At 34.3% G+C, this 21,963-nt stretch overlaps 3 protein-coding genes across 3 annotated transcripts; 1 reads left to right on the top strand and 2 right to left on the bottom strand.

Moving 5' to 3' along the window:
- Positions 1-579: 579 nt before the first annotated feature.
- Positions 580-2,304, bottom strand: FG379_000896 (uncharacterized protein; the record flags this gene model as incomplete). The annotated part of the gene is made up of 1 exon (XM_067326306.1): positions 580-2,304. The coding sequence occupies one exon, from the start codon at positions 2,302-2,304 to the stop codon at positions 580-582; it is 1,725 nt and encodes a 574-aa protein (XP_067184514.1).
- A 1,165-nt stretch (positions 2,305-3,469) lies between these two features.
- Positions 3,470-5,650, top strand: FG379_000894 (uncharacterized protein; the record flags this gene model as incomplete). Its single annotated transcript, XM_067326304.1, has 1 exon — positions 3,470-5,650. The coding sequence occupies one exon, from the start codon at positions 3,470-3,472 to the stop codon at positions 5,648-5,650; it is 2,181 nt and encodes a 726-aa protein (XP_067184512.1).
- Positions 5,651-5,923: 273 nt separating this feature from the next.
- FG379_000893 (dynein heavy chain) lies at positions 5,924-21,874 on the bottom strand (the record flags this gene model as incomplete). Its single annotated transcript, XM_067326303.1, has 1 exon — positions 5,924-21,874. One exon carries the CDS (start codon positions 21,872-21,874, stop codon positions 5,924-5,926), a length of 15,951 nt encoding a protein of 5,316 aa, XP_067184511.1.
- Between the last annotated feature and the right edge of the window lie 89 nt (positions 21,875-21,963).

The following is a 21,963-nucleotide window of genomic DNA, read 5'->3' as shown; positions in this document are numbered from 1 at the left end:
TTTGGAATATTATTATTTACTTCATTTTCAATATTGATAAGGGTTTCTTTAATTATGGTCGTTTCCATGTGTTTTTAAGAAAGGGGGTGAAAATATAATGTCAAGGGCGGGTTTTTTTCTTGTCTTATTTGCAATAATTAATCCGCATGCATGCGGAAATAAATAAAAATATCAAATAAAATATTTATTTAATTGTAAAGATAAAAATAAGCAAATACTTGAGAGAGGATAAAGATTGTTGAAGGAATACTATATCAATAATTATCAAGTTAGCAATTAGTTAAAGTTGAAATAGGAAAGAGTACATATTATCGGGAATGGATATTACTACGGATGATAAGTTCATAAGTTATTTATACCCTCAAGTAGAAAAATGGAGGAGAATAAAGACTGACTTAATGAAGTACTATAACAAAGAGTGGTTTAGGATGGAAAGAATAACAAATGTTTTTAACCAAAAGACGAGAGAAGACCATATAAAAAGTAGGGAAATTGATTGGGTTTGAAGGTGTAACAAACTGAAAAAATTAATTAGTTTTATCTCAAAAGCAGGTTAAGTCCATGTGAAAAAACAAATACTTAATAATCAATAACAATAGTGTACTTGAGAGCATTTTTAGAAACTGTGTTAAGTTCGTTAATTAACCTATCCCTTTCTGGGGAAAATTGATAGAGAGTTTTAAGATTTTTAAAGTTAGTCGTAAAAAGTTTTTGGGATTTTAAAAAAAAGTTGTTTTGATTATATATTTGATTTTCTAGTATAGAAACTGAATTTGTTAGCTTACTTGAATAAAACGAGGCAACAGAAAGATTATTTAAGGAGACACAACATGGAAGTAAATAGTCCTTGCTTAGACTATTTGCCATCTCTTTGTAAAGGGCAGCTGATGTGTTAAAGTTAAGTGAAGCAGTTACGGGATCGTCTTGAGCCATATTGAGAAGACCAAGAGTAAATCTATAATGAGCTATGTTTACGTTACTATTGTGCCTCGGATCCTGGATGCTTTCTTCCATTTTATTTATTATTTCGTTTGCAAGTCTAAAGTTTCCATGTTGCAAAGATACTCTTACGATCATAGATAAAAGTGAAATATTATACTCTGGAAAGTAATTTTCAATTGAATCTTTTATGATACTAATTGCCTCTTGATAGTAATCTTTTAATGTCAAAGCTTCTACTAGTATAAGTAATATCACTTTATATTTAAATGTCCAATTTTTAAATATGGAATCATAATTTAAGTCATTAATTGAGCGGATGTCATTGTTCAATGTTTCTTCGTATTTTTCATTTCCTCTTACTTTATAGCTTTCCGTGTCTATTTCATCAAGTGATGTTATTTTACTTTTTACAATATTTAGTATATTTCCTATTTCATTAATTAATAAATACAACTCGTCAATTGACTGATCATAGAAGACGCAATAATCTTCTATTTTTATATTTTCATTGCCATTTATAGAGCTGGTACATTTTGAAGTTGAACTATTTTGGTTATTTCCTGTATTATTATCATTGTTTGGTTGAAATAGTGAGATGCTTGGAATCTTATATGACTTATACATTGTTAATTTCCAAAATAAGAGTTGAATTCTAAAGAAATAAAATATTTCAGCAAGTTTAAATATATGTTTACAATACTTTAAATTTTCATCCGTTTTCTCTTTTAATAGTAATTCCTCCGTAATAATATCAAGAGAAAAACAATTACAAAACGATATAAAACTATTTATTAGTTCATTATTTTTCACATCCTTAAAATTGTCATTTTCATTTTTATCGTTTTGATCACCTGAACTAATATTTTGCTCAAATTCGTTGCTATCTGAAACAAAACAAGTTCTTTCGAACTTTTTTATAATGTGAAAAGCTCCAAGAGAATCATTTTTGCAAATGTAACAATGAATTATCAACCCTAAAATAATTATTCCAGAAATATCATAAAGATGATTTTCAGAGGAATCAAATAATATTTTGTTATTGTATTTATATTCTATTTTATCCGGAATTAAATCTGACAAATAATCTTCAAATAAATTGCCATTATTATAGTGCACCATCAGTTTATCTATACATTCCGAATATTCACCATTTAAAATGAGACTTTCTAATACAACAAGCTCTTCCGTTTTTATTTTTAAACGCTTTTTGTCCTTGCTCACAAAATATTCTATCTCACTAAGCTCTGCCGTGCATTTAGTTTTTTCTTGTACACTACTTTCAGTCATTTTTTCTTGGTTAATTCTGTTGTATTTCTTTTCATTACTCGTGGTTTTTCCTTCCTTACCTTTGTTTTTGTCCATATTTATTTTTTGTGTTGAAGATGTATAACTTATTTACACCATTTATTTTTTTATTTTTCAATTATTTTTGGAATGTCTACCAAATTTAAAGAGATTGAATTCAAATAAAAAACAAACAAAAAAAATATTAATAAAGATATATATGTAATTTAAGTATAAAAATGTAAGAGAATAGAAAAAAAAGCGTTAATATGGTAACGTTCCATTTAAGTCATTTCTTACATAAATATCATGATTCATTCAAAAAGTTATCCTATATATCCACAATTTTTAGCAGTCCATTCTCAAATAAATTTTAAATACCATTTATTTCTCAGAGGTTAATAAGTGAAGTCTGGGAGCTTCCTTTTTATAGCCCCAGAACTAATTATAGGAGATCCGCTTTTACCGCCATTTTCTAATTTTCATATGCCAGAATTATTAATTTTAAGGGTTAGCTCGCATTTTAGTGTAAACATGAGGTTCCCGCTGAATTAAGAGGAAAAAACAATACATGTACATGTATTTGCATGTAATGTTGAAAGCAATAAAGGAGTGGGAACAATAAAGAAATAAATAAAATATAGATTTATTTGTCATATTACCAATTATTTAAATTCTTATTTTTTTATGCACGTTTCTTTCAATAATAGTTATATCGCGAATAAAACAATCAGGTTAACTTGTATTTTATTATTAAGAGTTATAAATTACAAAGAGAATAAGGGAAATAGTAAAGTTTTAATTACAATTTATAATAAAAACTGTTATTTATTTGATTTTTTGGTCGACTGAGTGGAGAGTCTCAAAACATTAGAGCATAGGGGAACTCAAATGTGAAAAAAATACGAAATATATGTTTATATAATGTACATATATGTATATATATATGCATATATATACATATATATATATATATATATATATATATACAAATGTATGTTTGGTGACATTTATCTAAACACTAAAATTTAAATAACCTGTCAAATTTTATTCAGTAAATAAATAAACCTTATTTTTGAATAGTTATATTCTAAGGGAGTTTATAATAGAACAGAGGATTTCACGTAAAAATAGATTCCAAATAACAGTATAATGGGATACTTATTTTTATTTATGCAAAAACAATAAATTAATTGTTACATCAAAAACTAATATATAGTTTAGTCAAATAAATAGGAAAAAAATGCTAACAAATGAACGTCTGGATGTCATAAAAAAATACAGAAAGATATGCAGCGAGATAATTAAAGACAAGCTTTATTTGGGAGGATATTATATTGCAAATGATATTAAAATATTGGAAGAATATGGAATAAGTCACGTTATTAATGTATCGGGTGATACATGTATGAATTTGTTTGGTGATAAAATCGAGTACAAAACCTATTTTATTCAAGATAACCCACAAGAAAGTATAGAAGGTGTACTTTATGATAGTATTGAATGGATGGAGGAAAAATTTAATCAAAATAATGGCAATAATAATAATAAAATATTGGTGCATTGTCAAGAAGGAGTATCCAGGTCATCAAGTATAGTAATAGGTTATTTAATGTGGAAGGAGAAAAGAACTTTTAATGATGTATCTGAATATGTAAGATTATGTAGGAGTACATCAAGTCCAAATATAGGATTTACCTATCAGTTATTGCTTTTCCAAAAAGCATTAAATATTTCGAATGGAGTTAAACTTGAAGATATAGATAAAAGAAAATGTAATTCAGAAAATGGTGATAAAAATATCGGTAATTCGGTTTTATTTCTGGAGAGGGAATATATTATTGTTTCTACAAAGCTATATTTTATATTAAATAATGTTCCAGCATGTTTAATTAATTGGAAAAGTGATGGAAGTCAGCACTTTTTTCCGGATTCAGGTAAAATATATTTATTAAGGCAAACTTTATTAGAAAAAGAATGCAGTAATCAAAGAGAAAAAATATGGATTTGGATCGGTAGACAAGTAAGAAAAGAAATGTTAAGAGAATGTATAATGGGTGCATTGCGTTTTTGTAGGCAAATATTATTTATAGAAATGGGAATAAAAAATTCCATTGAGCTTGAAAATTTGGATATCCGTGTGGATTTAATATTAGGAGCATTAAGAGATGAGAATAATTTAAATATAGAAAATATAACAAATGTTAGTTCTTCATTAATGATACTAGAATACTTCATGGAAAATAACGAAAGCGATGATTTTATAAATATACTATTTCCAAATAGTCAGAGTAATGATGACAACGGCAATGGTTACTATTATCCAAGTAGTTGTAGTGGTGGAATGGGATTAGCATTACAGCGCAGTTTTTCGTCTCCTTCAATAAAAAGTATGACAAAGTCGGTTGTTAATTCAGAAATTGATGAAAGTGAAATAGTAAATAATGAAGTTGAAGGTAATGATTCTAAATTAGATTCTCTTGTTACTGTAGAATCGTCGTTTTCATCACTTCCATCCTCTTCATCCTCACTCAATTCAAACTATTTTGATGACGTTGTATATCCTCTACGCGACTCATCAGATAATGAGTTTGAAAAAGAAGAAACTGATTTTGGTTCCAATGACAAAAATAACGACAAAAAAAGAACCGAATTTGAGTTCAAATCGCATAACCTTTCTATAAATCAATATAAAACACTAAACACAGATGAAAATGACAGCTTTGATATTACTGGTACTGGTCATTTAGTTTCAGAAAATAACGATATTATACTTCAAAATAAGCCAACACTTAATCCAAAACCAGTTGGCATTAATTCAGGAGGTATTAACACTTCCAAAGTGTTTATTCCAAAGCTAAATATATCTGAAAACAAATTACTTTCTTTAAAGTTTGTGAATGAAGACAACCAAGATTATGGTAAATTGAATAAATTATCGTCAAACACATTGATTAATAACAATAACATATTATTGTACAGGTATCCTGATTACTTTTCTGAAAAAAGTGAATCACTCAAATATTTTGACTCGGATGATCTTCTTCCAGAGTCAGTCTGCCCACTTGTTATTGCCTCTGAGAGATGTAACGGAAGATTACCGTCTCCTGGCGTTGTTTCAGGTGTAGAAAATGAGTTTACTATTTACTTTTGGTTGGGTTCAAACACTATTTTTTTCAACCAAGCAAAAGAAATAATTAGTAATCATGAAACATCTGACAATGATATTAGGGATTTGGTTTTAAGTTATTCGGATAGAAGCGTGCGCTTTAGCAAAAACCACAAGCTTGGAATTCTCGATCTTGTATTACTATTTATAAATAATATGTCATTTATAACATTAAAAAATATTAATGGTATCTATTTTGAATTTGAGAATCAAGAGAGTGATAAGTTTTGGGATTTGTTTTATCAGTCCTGTTAAGTATAACAATATTATCTTATGTTTAAGTGGTAATACCAACAATCTAATTAATTTAAACTGATGTTATAAATGAAAGAAGAGGGAAAGTTGTGATCACATAAACATTTAAGTTTTAGCATAATTTTACTTCGATAAAATCATAAAGAAATGAAAGTTAATACTAGCATATTGTATTTATTAATCTATCATTAAAGCTACTGATCTAACGAGTGATATTGTGTAATCATTAAAATCACCGTGATTTTTATTGGTTGCATATTCTATTGTTGAAAGTTATCCTTTCCATAAAATAAGTGAAGCAGAAGCAAGTCTCCACTGTTTAATGTCTTCGTCCGGATCTGTTGGTACATTAAGCCACATCAAAATGTTGCTTCTACTAGAGTCTTTGTAAACAGGAATAGGGACAGAATTGTCAACGGGATTTTGAGGTAATATGCTAAGTTCGTATCCATTATCAGTTATGTTGTTTCTATTTCTGATCTCATCAGGGGTACCTTTTACCCATTGAATACAAGCAACGGGAACCTCTGATACTGCCTTTTCTATGCTTAATTCGAATATCTTGGATTCATTTTTCCATTCAAGTGCAACTGCGGTTATTCCACCTATGGCAAATATAGGACCATCTTTCTCTTCATAAGTATTATTAGTATTATCTTCCTGTTCATATATATCTTTTTGTTCGCGTTTTACCAATTGGTCAAGTATGCCATTCCCTTTAGAGTGATCGTCTTCAATTGATACTATTTTCGGTACAATCAAATTATAACTGCAACCTAAAATTCCAGCAGCATATTGTTTACAAGCAGTGAAAAAGGCTCCAGGATCGTGCATCCCTCCAAGCCAAACGATTCTGGTTCCTATTGATTTCATTCCGGGGCAGAATGACGTTACGTTTGAAATTAGTGTTTGAATTTCCCCATTCTCTTCAACTTTACTAACCAACTTTTTGTTTTCAGTGCTCAATTTGAGTCTTTTATATAAATTCAATATCAGCAATGAGTATTGAGAAAGCTTCTTTAGTACGTCCGGAAGCCATAAATCCAAAGAAGACATATTCGAGTTTCCGCATGTTAATGCTCTGAGACCACCATTTTTAAGCCAATCTTCCGGTACAGTATCTGAAGCAATACTCAATCCAACGCTTCTTATTGTGTTTGTTAGCTTTGTTCTACCTAAAATAGAATCTTCCAAATCTTTCAAGTCACTCCATATTTCTTTATAGCTTCTGAAACAGCCAGATACCTCGCCTATATAATATCTTGTTATCGGATCCGATTGCACTTCATTAGAGTGGTTCAGGATTTCGAAGGATCCAACTAAAATGTATTCCGAAAATATCTCAAGTGTTAGTTTGAGGTTGGAAATTCTATCTCTAATATTCAACAACCAAGATGGAATTCCAGTTGTTTCGTTTCCATTTATTTTTCCGTCTCTAATTCCGGTATCATTTCTTTCCATATTAAACTTACATAAGTTATTTTCACCACTTGATCTCGCCTGGTTTATTGATTTTGGAAGCAGATCTGGTGTCTCATTTCTAGATCTAATAACTAGTTTATTCCACTTATTCGCAGAAGAACGACCCTTTTGAGCGAGAATCACATTATCTGCCAAAGGAGAAAGTCCGAGCCAAATAGGCGAATTTTTGTCTGGAATAGTTTCTATCCAGTCTAAATAAGTTTGGACTCTTTTATCTGTATCTGGAGCAATAAGTGAAATAGTTACACCTTCTGAACTAGTTCCTGACTTTTTACTTGATAAAAGTTTTTCCCAGCCACTCGTCGACGAAATAAGTCTAAATTTGTCATTGAAAGATTTTGGCGAGAGAATATCCTCAATTAGTACTTTCAGTATTTGTTTATCAACAATATTGTCGAGTCTTCCTCCATATGCAACCTGAGAAACTAGTTTTCTAATGGCGTCCCAAGGTATCTGTTCAGGATCGACTGACTGGCCTGCAGGAGTCCACTTATCAATAATACCCAAACAACACTGCAAATCAGCCTCACTAAAGTCGTAATACTTTGTCCATCCAATAGGAGTGTATCTTTTTCTTTCAAGTATTACAGAATGCAAAAATGCCAACAAAAATCTGAGCCTTAAGCTGATAGTTGTGTTTGCATTTTGCGTGGATCCAGAGTCAACCCCTCCTTTTTTCTCTCCAGTATTGTTTGAAGCAACCATATTTGTTTTAATTGTGGCTTCACTAGCTCTCTGCAAAGCCGCTCTAAGTCCTACAGGAGCTTCCAGTACAATTGTCATTGATATTCGAATTAAATTAAATGATATACCCAATGGAGAGAGTGTGTCTGCAATAGCTTCCCTTTTAGAGCTTGGATTAGTTAGACTCTTTGAGAGTTCAGTTGCTAGGAAAAGTCTGAACCCAGAATTGGGCCTGTTTTGCCTGTTTTGCAATAATTGTTCAATAAAATCAAGGCCTCCTGAAGAAAGATGAACATTTTTCAATAACACCCAACTTCCCTTTCTCATAGATTGCTTTATTGTGTTTTCTGCTTTAGACAAACTTTCAGGAGAGCCTATGGCTATTGAGGTTAGCGATATTCCAGATTCAGATGAGAGTTGTAATATTACTTGGGATGCATCAAATCCAGGTGAAGTTACGAACAAAAGTGGGGTTGTTTCAACAATTTGGGAATTAACGACCTCCCTAAGAAAGTCTTTTGAAAATTCAACGACCCCTTTTGAAAACTTAGCACCCAATACAGATGTTATAAGTGACTCAAATAGAGTGTTTAATCTGTCTGGTCTAATTATCTTGAGTAATACACATTTTAATACACCTTTTTTAAACTTTTTAAGTAATTCTCTGGTATCGCTACTCGCATTTTCGTCAATGTTTCTGCATTCTAAATCGGATTCGTTCCAAAGCGAAGATGCTAGACTATTTTCCAACACTGTTTCAGGTTCACTTGACCCTATAAGTTTTTCCCAGTTACTAAGATTTTGCCTTAGTGATTCACTTAATTTTGAGAATGATTTGGAAGTTTTTCCGGAAATAAGCAGGCCAAGCTGTCCTTTTTGTTCCATATCTAGATTTAGGGTATTTGGAATGATTTCTTCTGGAAAAACATCCGTTTTTTCAGTCTCTGCCCTTTTTTCAAGAGTCATTACTGCAGATACCGATTCCTTGGTTAGTAAATTTAACTCTTCTCCCAATACTTCATCCAAATTGACGTTACAAATTGCTTCAATGTATATCCGTGTCAGCTGAAGACCCAAAACAACCCTATCATCATGTAAAAGTCCCTGAGCAGCTCTAGCAAAAGCTTCAGAAAGCAGATCTAGCATTAACTGTCTTAATGTATTGTCATCAAGACCTTTTTCTTCCCTCTCAGTTTCAACACCAACATCAACCTCAATTTCCTCAATTATGTTATTTTTGGATACTTTTTTCATTAATACCGAATACAATAATCTGTTAAAAAAATCCAAGTCATACTGATAAATTGAGCAAATAGATGATAAATGTTGCAGAGCAAAATATACACGAGTAACTGCAAGTGAAATAGGGAGTATTTTTGACAATACTTTATCTATGTGTTGCATAGTTGCTTCCATTTTGGATGTCTCATTTTGAATATCTTCTGCCTTCTTTTTTAAAGTTTCGAGAGTGTTTATAATTGTTTCATCTTCTAATATGTTCCCTTTTACATTTGAAAGAGCAAGTAGCAAATCATCCTCACATTCACGTAACTGAACTCTATATTCGCCATGAAGCCTTATAAGATCGTTCCTTTTCTTGTCTATATCTGGCCTCAGTTCCTTAAGTATAATGTTTCTGCTTTGTTCAAGCAAAGAGGCAGGTGTAGCTGTAAAATTGACCATGGTTACTCTTGAAGTAACATCCGGTCCGTACTGTATTGTTGGGTCCTGACTAGTTAAATACACTCTAAAATGTGATGAAAAATCAACTTCATTTTCACCAACAGATACCAAAGATCTGCCACCACGAAGCCTTATCTCCTTGTTTAAAACTCCGTAAATAAGAGGATCAAGAGCAGTTCCGATATCCTGTACTAACAAAGAAGATCCAAAACGCAGAGAGGACTCAAGAAGCTTAGGAAAATTAGAATCAATAAAGGTTGTTGTCTGCAATTTTCCCCCAGGCATTCCGTCATAGATGCCGATTGCGCCTGCATTCGAGCTTGTAATTCCACTGTTGGTTGTTCCATTGTTTCCACTGTTATTACCTCCTCCAGACAGAGTGCTTCCTCCATTTATCGTACTGTTACCTGTACTTCCTTTATTTGATGTTCCTGTTTTTGTCCCACTCCCACCAATGCCACCTGATTTTCCGACTTGAGAAGGATGCCTACCAAGCTCTAAAAGAAAAGAGGTAGCGTGACCTGAAGGATCTATTATTAAAGGATATCTGATATGTCGTTTAATGATAATTGCATTCTCAACACTAAGATCATCATTTGGGAGTCCAAGACTCTGCCACATAAGTCTCTCACTTGGTTTTGAAAGATAGTCAACAATCTTAAATGTAGATGCATCAGAATGCGAAAGTTGGTATTTATCAAGTATATTATTCCAAAGTCCCATCAATTTGTTTCTTTGTATCTGATCAAGACCACCTGCAAAACAGACAAATGCAGCAGAAACAAGACAATCGCCTAATATATTTGATATTTCTGTACTAAATCCTTCTTTTGCGACTTTCCATCTTTCCTGTTCAGAACCAAGATTCTTTAAAAGTCTTATGCTTCTATCAACTTTGTTTGTAACCAGATCCTTTTCTCTCTTTATAAGTTGAACTTGTGAAATGAGTTCTGCATACTCTTTTTTGTACACATCTATCCTTTCCTGTAACTCCAACCCAAGTTTCTGAGCCGCCTCTAAACCCTTCTCATTTTCCAATTTGGATTTTTCCAATTGACTTATTTCACTCTTTAGTGGTTGTACCTTCTCGCTTATAATCGAATATTGCAGTATACTAGATACCCATGAGGATAGTGGTCCTGCTGCATGACTTGCTCTATTTATTTTTTCGGTGTCCCATTCCGGAGACTCAAGATATTCTTTCTGTAACCTTTGCATTGTTTTGGAAGTTATCGTACTTGAATCAAAATTTAGCACCTTCGTGATAAAATCAGTGCTTTTAAGAAGCTTTCTGCTTTCCTCCCAAGCTTGAGGCTTAGATGAATTGTTAGTTAATAGAATAGCTACTGCATCTATAGTCTTTTTAACCAAACCTGGAGGATTTGCCATTGACCTTAATTCATCTAGGTTCTTTTTTGGAATGTTAGATACTGCGTTCTCTGCCTCACGGAGTATTGGCTCTACGTCCTTAAGTTGTATTTCTACCTCCTCAGAACGTTCTGCTATAACCTTTTGTTGTTCGTCAAGTGATTTTGCCAATTTCTCTGTTGTTTTCTTTTTCTCTTCTGCCTCTCCCTGTTCTTTTATCATTAATTGCATTTTCTGTTCAGCCTCAACATTTTTGGCTATCAATACCTTCTCCTTTTCCTCTAACTCTTGTTGAAGCGTAGCTACTTGAACTTCTGTGCTTCTTAGCGTTTCCAACCCAGATGACAAGTGTTGTTGCTGTTCTAGCAAACAAATACTCTTTTCTGTGTATATCCTCGTAATGTGCTTAAGAAAATCAAAGAAGTCCCTTGGAGTCTTTTTGAATGCTTCCACTCCCTCGCCACCCCCTCCAGCTTCCCTTCCAACATTGTTGGTCGTATGAAACAATTCTATCACACAATCTATAGTAAGAGTTATTCTTTCTTCATGATTCTCTACTGAAGGGATGCAGTTTGTTGGTATTCTTTCAATTAACTCTTCATGAATATTTCTAGATCCGATACTCCCGTGATTACCTTCTACATGAGCCTTCTTGCCTTCAATACTGTCCGCTCCTTCAACTCCAGAACCCACTCCAACTCCAGCCTTTATACCAATGTTTATCGCATTTAAATTATTAGCACAATCACCACCATTCTCGCGTATATCCCCCAATCCAAGAACCGATCTTGCAATCTGTCCCAACGCCTCCTCGGTAAAATCTCCCATCCAATTAACAACACAACGATTAAATAATGCCGGGGACAAAGATTGAGTCTCTTTGAAATTCGGATTCGCCGGATTTAATGTAAATACAATGTGAAGATTCTCCTGTACAAGGCGTGTGAATCTGGAAAAGAGATCGTTGTTATCATCCGACATAGAGACGGAAGATCCACTAAAGGCAGTTCTGCATTCACTTAAAAGTTGATTATACTCATCTCCCTCGAAAAGTCCAGGAACTTCACCAGATGCCAACAATGCATTCATTCTCTCAATAAATGCAGGCCCGAGAGCATGAGACTCTTCAAAAATAAATGTAAGTTTCTCTCCCTTTATAGCAGCTCTTTTCATAACAGCCCTCAAATCAGCCTCAAAAGCGAATATATCGTACTTTCTTCCTGGTTTGATAGAAAATACACTTAGACCATTTAACCAAGAAACGAGTTCAGCCAGAAGCGTTTTCCCACATCCAGGAGGTCCTATAAGGAGTAAATGGCCAAATGGTTGTCTTAAAACTCTGTCCACTCTATTCACATTATCTAAAAACTCATCAAAAAATACGAATCTCCCACACCCCTGTTCTTCATAGTATGTGCTTAAACGTGACTCTAAAAATTCACGAACAACTGATCTCGGTATTTCCTGACACACTGAAGTTACTATACTGGTAAATAACAATGGCCTTCTAAGATCTGTTTCTATATTCAGCTCAGAAAAGTGTCTTTTTGCAGTTTCCATCATCATATCTTGCGACCACTCCTTCTCACCTTTTTCTACAAGCCTATCTTGGAATATCCTCTCTCCCTCATACAATGCCAATCTAACTAGATCTCTCAAACTTGGTTCTTTTTCGCTCTCAGATCCATCAATTACATCAATCCTACCAATACCATACCCAGTACCACCGAGTCCATTTACGTGATTGTTATTACCGTCGTTCGTAGAATCTTTCCCATTCCTGCGATGCAATCCCGAGTACATTGCTATCTTCCATCTAGTTAACTCTCTTGGAGAATAAATGTAATGTGGTTGTAAATCAACAGTAAGCGTTTTAGCAGAAGCATCGTATATATCAACCATCATTCTAGTTAATGAATCCGCATATTTAGATAAAGACAAAAACGGATTCAATATTGCTCTATTAAACACAGAATATATTCTTTCCAAAGAACTTCTTCCTGGGAAGTCAACAAATAGTATGGGTGAATGCCTGAGAAATCTGTCAGACAGAGGATGACGCCCTGCGTCTGTTGGGGGATTGCAGGCTCCAATGAACTGTACTCTCTCTAGATTAACAAAGTTCCACAATGAATTGCTCGCAGATCCCTCATCCTTTCTCCAAAAGCCACGAGCTTCAACAAGTTGACGAATAAACATTATTACTCTCTGAGTTCCGTATGCATCCGGTTCTGGTAAATTACATTCATCACAAAACACTACTAAACGCTTTCCTGGAGATGTTGGTCTGCAGACCCAACCTCTAGGACCCTTAACAAATTCACAGTAGTGTTCAAGCGTTTTTAAAAGTATCTCAGGAGTAGTTGCTGATGAAAAATTTAAAGATACGATATCAACATTTGGCATTCCTCTAAGTACTGAACTTAAAGTCATTGTTTTGCCACTTCCTGGAGGCCCACATAGTATTGCTGGTAACTTTCCTTCAAGCCAACCATGAAGTACTTGAAAATGTCTAAGTGTATCAACCGTCTCTATTACAACATTTGAATCCAATACTTTCGAAAGTTGTAAGTCTTTTATGTCGTTACCACATTCCTCTTCCCATAATCTCCATTCTCCAGTTGGAAATGATACTTTATAATCCAAAAGTGTTAAATTTCTGGAGTTTTCTGGGTCATTAGAAGAGGCCAATAATCTCTCTGGAAAATCTGTGAAATCAACCATTTTTAAGACCTCAGTTGCGAATTTTTCGCGTTCAGAAAGTCCCATGCTCGAAGAGAAACCCCAAATAACTGACCATACCAGCCAATTATTTAAGTACTTGTCGGGAACATTAATATTTGTTCCAGAAGAACCATCAACAGAATTACCACTTGAATTTGAATCTAAGGTCAGCAAGTTTTCAAAGCAACTATCAAGAAGTGAGAACATCGCCTCTACTACTCTTATTCTGGTAAATGTCATTGAATGTATATATTTGGAGGCACTAGTCACGCATTTAGACCCAAATGAATCTTTGAGTAATAATGAAAGCCAAAGAGAGTTCGCTTTGCTTCTAATTCCTGCCTCTCTTTCAACCACATCTGTATTGTTTATTATCCCAGAAGCTGTGTCCTCTCCAGATATGCATCTTCCCAAAAGTATCTTGTTTTTTAAATAATAGGAAAAGTACATATCATCTGTAATTAAATCATCATTGAACCAAACCATTCCACATCTAGACACAGTTGCAAGTGTCGCTGTGGCCAATGAATGTACCTCAAACACTATTCTCACAGAATCAGGCAACTCCAGTCTCTCTCCATTTGGCAGTGTTAGTAATTTGTTATCATCCAATACAGAATTCAAATTCTCTGCCCATTCTGGATCCACATCGCCATCAAATACTATCCAATGTCTTTTTCCTCCAACATTCTTATTCCCTGATGTTTCTACTCCATCTACTGCAGATGTATTAACTGAAGACGAATTGCCTGTATTTGAATTGGAGTTAACTACTGTTGTGTTTTCAAAAGAGCCAATTATTCTCCTTAATATAGCAGTGAAAACACCGTCTGTCCATTCAAGTGTAACGGGATTAAGTCTACCAAATAGACTCTCTTTGTCAATTGTTTTTGGGTCTATTACATAAGTATGGGTTTTAGTACCTTCAACTATATCTGATGCTTCCAATAATACATTTCTAATACATGTTTTACCTGTACCTGTCGTACCAACAAGCATAATACCATGATTTAATTTTTGTATTTCGTTTAATTGAATAGCTTTTGATACCCAATTTGAAGATGCTTCTAGGGATTTCTTCTTACATAATGACTTTATTTGCTCCTCCAACAAAGACTCTCCTACTTTTGATGTAGGAACATCCGGAAATACACCTTTGAACAATGAATTTAATAATGGCACGTCTTCTGCTACTAACTTCGGGAGTAATGTGGAGGATATGGAACGAATTATCATTTTCTGTTCCAATATTCTCAATGAAGATTCTTTGTCAGAACTTGTTACTTTTTCACTTTCCAAAGAAGCAGCCTTTCTAAGTTTACCTGCGGATCTAAGAACCGATTTCATAGATCTAAGACCAAAATCATAGTGTGGTTGTGAAGACATTTGGGATAAACATAATTCAAACAAAGTAACAATTTGTCTTGATATCTCCTCACCAAAGTGGAATCCCTGTGCAAATAAAGTAACTTCGGCTATTCTTTGTTTATCAGGAACTACCATTGCAATTTCCCTAAGTAAATGCTTAAGATTGTCCGGTAATTCGGATCTCCCTGCGTATCCCGGATTCATAGTAACAAAAATACCAACATCGGGACTCATGGGAATATTTCTTCCCAACAATTCAACACTCCCTGTTTGCTTTAACAGCGCAGTTTGTATTCCCAATATTTGTTCAGACACCGCAGACAATATTCTTGCTTGAAGTCTATTGAACTCATCAAAACATCCCCAGGCACCTACCTGGCAAAGTCCAACAAATATTCTACCCATTGCAGTAAAATCGAATTGCTCATCGCAGTTAAACACCAATACGAATCTTCCTAATTGGTGACCAAGAGCTTTTACCGTCTCAGTTTTACCCGTTCCTGCTGGTCCAAATGGATTCCCCCCCAAACGCATTTCTAATGCTTGAGTTAATGTCAAGTAAGTTCTATCAGTCAAAGGTGTTTGAACCAGTCTTTCAGGTATTCCCAGATACTCATATCCGTATATAAAACTGGCATTTGCTGCTCTTAATACTAAATCATTATCAAATACTTGTTTGTTCTTACCAATTTTGTTATCACCTTCCGTACCGTTAACCGTTAACCCTTTACTTGACTCCCAATAAACCCTTAAAAACTGTAGCCAGTGGAAACTACTTGGGGAATCTACCCCCTCTGATGCAAGATACGACAAAGCGTCTCTTTGGTGTACAAATTCAACTATTAGTTGATTGTATTTAAGTCTTTCTGGACCTCCTCTTTCCTCTCCGAGGGAAGAAACAATGTCACTCAACTTAGTAAGCAAATTCTGCACAAACTCCTGGAGTTTTGGTACACCTCCAGCCCCACCAACTAATGCTTCTTCAGTCATCTTTGTCCACCAAGCCATCCAACATACCAATAAAACCTGAGTTGGATACTCATTTAGTATTTTTACCAGTGATTCTTCTATTTCTGCACCATTTTCAGATGAATCGAACTTACTGGGGGATCCGAACTCCCTAACTATGTCTTCCAATCCATTTTTTATAAGAGAATTAAGTGTTGAATGCATTGCATTCACAACACCTCCTAACCACTCAACTAGAGAAGTAGATGAGCTTATTTTAATGGGATTGTCAAACATAATAAGTTCTCCCTCTCTAGAACCCATTCCTGTTATTATAGACTCGATATCTTCTTTTTCCTGTTCTTTATTTACCGTAGATTTTTTATTGGAAGAAATATTCTCACTATCATTTATTTTGCTCTCAAATTTAAGATAAGAAATTCCTGCAAATATCTTGCCGAAATGTCTCTGAGCAACAGCCACATCCTTTCCATTTCCAATCATTTCCAATAAATCCTCATCCCCAATAAAGTAAAATCTAGGGAACACGCTCCTTTGTTTCTCCAAATATTCTCCTAAAGCTTTTTGTATTTTCCCCAAGTACTCACTCACTCTTTCCAAAGACTTGTTTAGACCATCAAATCCTAGTAAATCTAAAGCTTTTGGTCTTGTTATTGACCTTCTTAACAACCCTTGAACCTCGCTATCCACTGTTTGAAATCTTTTAAATTCCTGTGGTAGCAAGCTAGCAATGTCAGCACTCGCCAAGAATATTCCCTGCAAATAAATCCATCTTCTTTGTGTTTCCATCCACAAATCCAATATAGATCGCAATTTTGTTAGTCTCTCAGTCCAAACCTGACTTTCTTCTCTAAATACTTCATAAAATGGCGACAATGACATATTTTGTAGTCCGCTCAAACCATCATCCGTTACAGTCAATATTACTTCCCAATTTCTAACAACTTTAATTGAACTATTATTGGGTAATGGTGTGAACTCCAACTCAAGCACACTCCACTGTTCCCTCAGGCTTTGTAAATAAGACTCAAGTCCATGTTCACCCTGTGCAGCCACTAGTATCTCTTCTATTGCCTGTCCACACTCCTCCAAGTCAAGTTGCCAAACATCTCCAAGAGTTAAAGTAGAGATTCCCTGTACAAAAGATGCTTTGTTCGAACTACCTAATGAAGGTAGACGTTCCGTTCCAGAACCTTGAACAGAAATTGGAATAGAGGAATCCTTTGTTTCTTTCGTAACTCTTATCGCCTTTGTTAATATCTGTTTCCAATGTCTATCCTTAACAAACTCTGATTTGAGTCTTGTTATAAACCCAACACTACCCAAATATCCCTCTACACTTCGTTGTAACTGTTCAAAAGCATCATATTGTCTAAACTTAACAGGTATTGCCTTTAATCCCGTTGACAGACTCTCTAAATTGCTTTTTAAAGTTTTTGGATTAACCTCTATCCAAAGAGTAGATCTATATTCATCTAGAGTCGTAAAGAAGGTATTTAATTGGTTCCAAACCTCTCTAAAGTCCGATATATCCTTAAATATTGTGTCAAATGACTCTGAAAGTGCCTTTTTAGTCTCCAAATCAACCCATGTTGAATCTAATCCAAGTGCTTTAAATACTAATCCAAACAAAGAAATATCTGTTCTCAATACACCAAGTCTATTTTCCAATACACCTATTTGGTCTAACATTAAAAGTGGATTTTTTACAAATGTAACGCCTCTAAGCCTCCCCCACTCTCCAACAAGTTCCTTCAATGCTGAAAATGCAAGTTCTAATGTAGTTCTTAAATAGCTTTCTATTTTTCTTTTATTTGGCACCACAACACTGTTCAAACAGTGTTGTAATCTTTGGTGAGACTTTTCATACTCACCCTCAAATTGCTCAGTCCAAATCCAATCGCTTGAGAAAGAGAAGCGTTGCAACTCAAGAAATCTTTGTCCATCCAACAATAGTCCTAAATCATTTTCTATTCTTTTATCTAACTCCTTTGCAGAAACCAATTTTCCTGCCAATTCAACAAGTGTTGAATGAAGAGCCTCTCCACCAGGAGGTAAATTGCAAGTAACAGATCCTTTTGTAGGAACACAATCTATCTTTAATTCTAAACTGGATATATTTGAAATGTTTCTGTCTATCCAAACTAACCACTGAGCAAGGAAAGGTTCCAATTTATCCAATGTTGAACCAATGCTTCCTAAGGAGGACCAATATGATGTCAACTGTTCTCCCAACTTTGATGCATACAAACTTAAAACCTCTCTCGCCAACCCATCATATTTATTAGTTACTTTTGCTTGCACAGCGGAAGTATCCAAGGCTATTTTGCTTCCAAACCACCTTAAATCCTCACTTGACCCAAAGGAACTTCTTAAACTTCTCATTTCCCTCACAAGTTGCTGCCACTGAGTAAGATTGTTCAACTTCCCAGTAACTCCTGCCAAATCAATATGCCAAAGAGCCTCAAATCTTCTCCAATGATCAACAGAGTTCTTAACTGAATTAAAGATACCCTCTATGCTTTTATAGCTCGAGTCCAATACACCCTTAGGCAATAACAAAAACAGATGATTATATGTATTATCCAGTGGAAGATGTCTAACTGATCCAACATCATCGCTATCCACAGAACAAATATACGAAGCAATACCTTCTTTTTGAGTAATATTTTTAAGCTCCTCAGAAGCAGATTTAGTGTCCTCGTAAAAAGGAGAAGCTTCTGAAATACAAGATACGTTTATAATTCTAGATACGCTTGTTAACTTTGCTATTTCTAAATGAAATTGACGTAGCCAAAGAGACTTAATTTCAGACAGAGAAGGACTTAAAACTATTCTCTGATCTTTAAGTTGCAAACTCAAAACAGAAGATGGGACAGAAGACAGTATTCCTTCCTCCTGATCCCCAGCATTATTCGGAGAAGAAACAAACTTTTGAATCCATAACTCGACAAATTCCTTCAATTTTGGCAACAAAAAAACTTGTATAACTTGGTCCCAATAATATAAATAATCAGTTCTGTAAGCCAATAACAAAGACAAAAATTCATTGCATTTTAAATTTATCTTCTCTAAATGCGAAACCAAATCTGATAAACCTTTGTCTACCGAAACACTTCTTATTTGTGATACTAAAATTGAAAGTTGTTCGTCCACCGAAGATACTGCTTCAAATTTACGCTCCAATGTATCAACCGATTCGTATAGTCTTTTTATAAAGCCCTCTAATCTGTCAGAAGACCATGTTAACGAAACTCCCTCTTTAATTGCATCATAAACTTCTTGACGATAAGGTGCTAACAAAGGAGATACTCTTTTTCCAGGTTCTACTTCCATCAAAGTTGACAATCTCATCCAATTTGAACAAAGAGTATTTAAGTGAGAAATGTACGGATACAAAAGTTTAAGTTCGTCTGCCAATACCTTGACGCTATAAGGCACTCTATATGAATAAGATTGTATTATTCTCAAGTCTTTAAATAACGATAATATCCCAGAATCTATAGTGGAGACTAAAACAAATTCAGATATTGTCCTCCCACTCTTACAAAGCCCGAATATTGGTCTATTTAAGTCATATGTAGATCTATCATCTTTTCTTTGTTGTAACCAATAGTCCACTATTTGACTTGGATGTATCTTCGAGGTAATATGATCGCCGTCCGTCTTAACTCTATGGCCTTGACTCTCGAATTCCCAATTTGGCCCGAATATGTCTTCCAACTTTTGATATATACTTTGAATTCTCCCTTGTAATAGATGAGACCAGATTAGCATACCACCTATATTTGGAATATCACGAAGACTCGAGAACTGGGAAGCTGCACTTTTTTGATACGGATCCTGATATCTTTGTTGCAATAATTTAAAATCAGTTTGTACCTTTTCCAGTAATATACTTTGATATTCCTCAACTGCACTTCTTATTCTAGAACGGAAAAATAATGGATTGTATCTACCAAGAATCCTAAACATTTCCAATGTATTTTTGCAGCCACTCAATTGTTCTCTTAATTGTTTTATCAATAAAGTTTCAGATGCATCTACCTTGTTATTGTATGCCTGTTTTGCAGCCTCCCATGTTTCTAAGCCCAATTCCGATAAATCTAATATATTAATATTTGAAACACAAAAGTAAGCCTGTTGCAAATCCTTTTTTGCTAAAGATTGAAGAGCATCTAAACCATTATTTCTTTCCAATCCCAAATTAGATAATGCTGACTTGCTGCCATCATCTGCTGTATCCCCAGATTCAGTTTTACTTTGCAACGATAGTAATTCAAGTAATGTCTCTTTTAGTTTTTGATGTTGTTTTCTAAACACTACAATATCGTTCAAACGCTGTAATAGTGGAACATGTGCAAAGTCCATCTTCGGATGAGCTCTCTCCGAAAGTCCCCTTTTTTTAATTAAATCTCTAATTATATCCTTCAATTCCCTCCACTCATCCTCCCATATTTGTCCCAGTTCGTTACAACCATTAACTAAATGCTCAAAAACTGGAAATTCCAGTGTCATCAAAGAGTTGCCACCACCTTGTCCTCCCTGCAATACTTTGTTTAGTTGTTTGGTCATATCTGCTGAATAAACCTCAACCAATTGAAAAACTCTTGAAATCGGATACGATACAGCGCTTTTTATCTTTCTCAACTGTTGAAAAAAAGCTCCTACTGCTGAAGTTACCTCATCTATTGAATTAGCTACCAACAAATCATTTATTGGAATGTCATGTATCAAACTATTTATATTTTGTACTCTTTCCAATGACTGTTTTAAACCAGTATCTACTTCCAGAGAAATAGCTGCTAAAAATCGTTTAGATTGTCTTAGTACCGTCAAAGACCATTCAACTTCAGAACTTTGTACTTGTTTTAATATTTGTTGCAAACTTCTTTCGTAAGATGACCAAAACTTAACTTCTGAAGTTACACTTAATCCTATTTCTCTTTGAAATCTCGATAGCGATTGTATCTCCCTTATCCACTGTGTAATCGATGATTGCAATGATGAAAGAAATCCAGTATCTTCCGACAATGCTTCCAAATCTATCAACTTTCCAGAATTTTTGTACTCCTTCGCATATTCATATACCCTTGAATCCAGTGTCAGCTTTACCAACGGAATCATACTATCGTCTTGCCCTTGTTGTAATGCCAAACACAATTCATTTACCTTTCTCTGAATGTTCTCTAAACCATGATGTGTCCCTCCAGTCCCACCTCCCATTCCATCACTCAATCCACTATCAACTCCATCATCTGATCCTGCAAATCCTCCCTCTTTGTCTCCTATTTCATTCTGTACCCCCCTCGAATTGCCTAATGCATCCAATAGTGGATTAAAAGCAAATTGCAAATACTGATTCATAACTTCATATGGAGTAAGCTGAGAACCAACGAATCCAAGCCTTATGCACTGTAAGCAATTACCTAAAGACTTTGAATGTTGTGTTTGACCTTTTACTACATCCTCGGTCCCACTTCCAGATGACACTCCTGAACCCGAATTTTCTGTATTGTCTTCACCTCTATCTACGCTTGTTGTTATTATTCCATCCTCGGAAACTTGAAATCCAGGGTTTTTTACAAACACCATTAAAGATGCTCTTAAGCACCTAGATGTCATAAATGTTTCTATAAATACTTGGTGTTGAAGTGAGTTATCTGAATATTCAAATCTCTTTCCTTTTTCATCTTGTATTGAATCATCTAGTTGCAAACCAGAAGCATCTGATTCAACATTAACACCATTTTCTTCTCTTACAGGGTCATTTTTCTCTTTTCCTATTATCAAGCAATGTATATCTGTTTCTCTCAAAAACTTTCTTAGTTGCTCATCCCCTTTTCCAGTCAACAATAAGGTTAACTTTTGTCTTGAGCAATCTAAAGAAGGAGGGACTACCTCCAATAAATAATTTATAAGAGAAGTTTTTGCACGTTGAGCCATTGCTTTAATAATAATAATAACAATAATTTATATCAAGTTAATATTATTATTATAGCTATTTTATTGTCAAATATTGTACCCTTATAAAA

Source organism: Cryptosporidium bovis (genome assembly GCF_009768925.1).
Source record: "Cryptosporidium bovis isolate 45015 chromosome Unknown contig_18, whole genome shotgun sequence".
Taxonomy (NCBI): domain Eukaryota; phylum Apicomplexa; class Conoidasida; order Eucoccidiorida; family Cryptosporidiidae; genus Cryptosporidium; species Cryptosporidium bovis.
The sequence above is the reverse complement of the archived record's forward strand: the minus strand, read 5'-3'. Positions and strand labels throughout refer to the sequence as shown.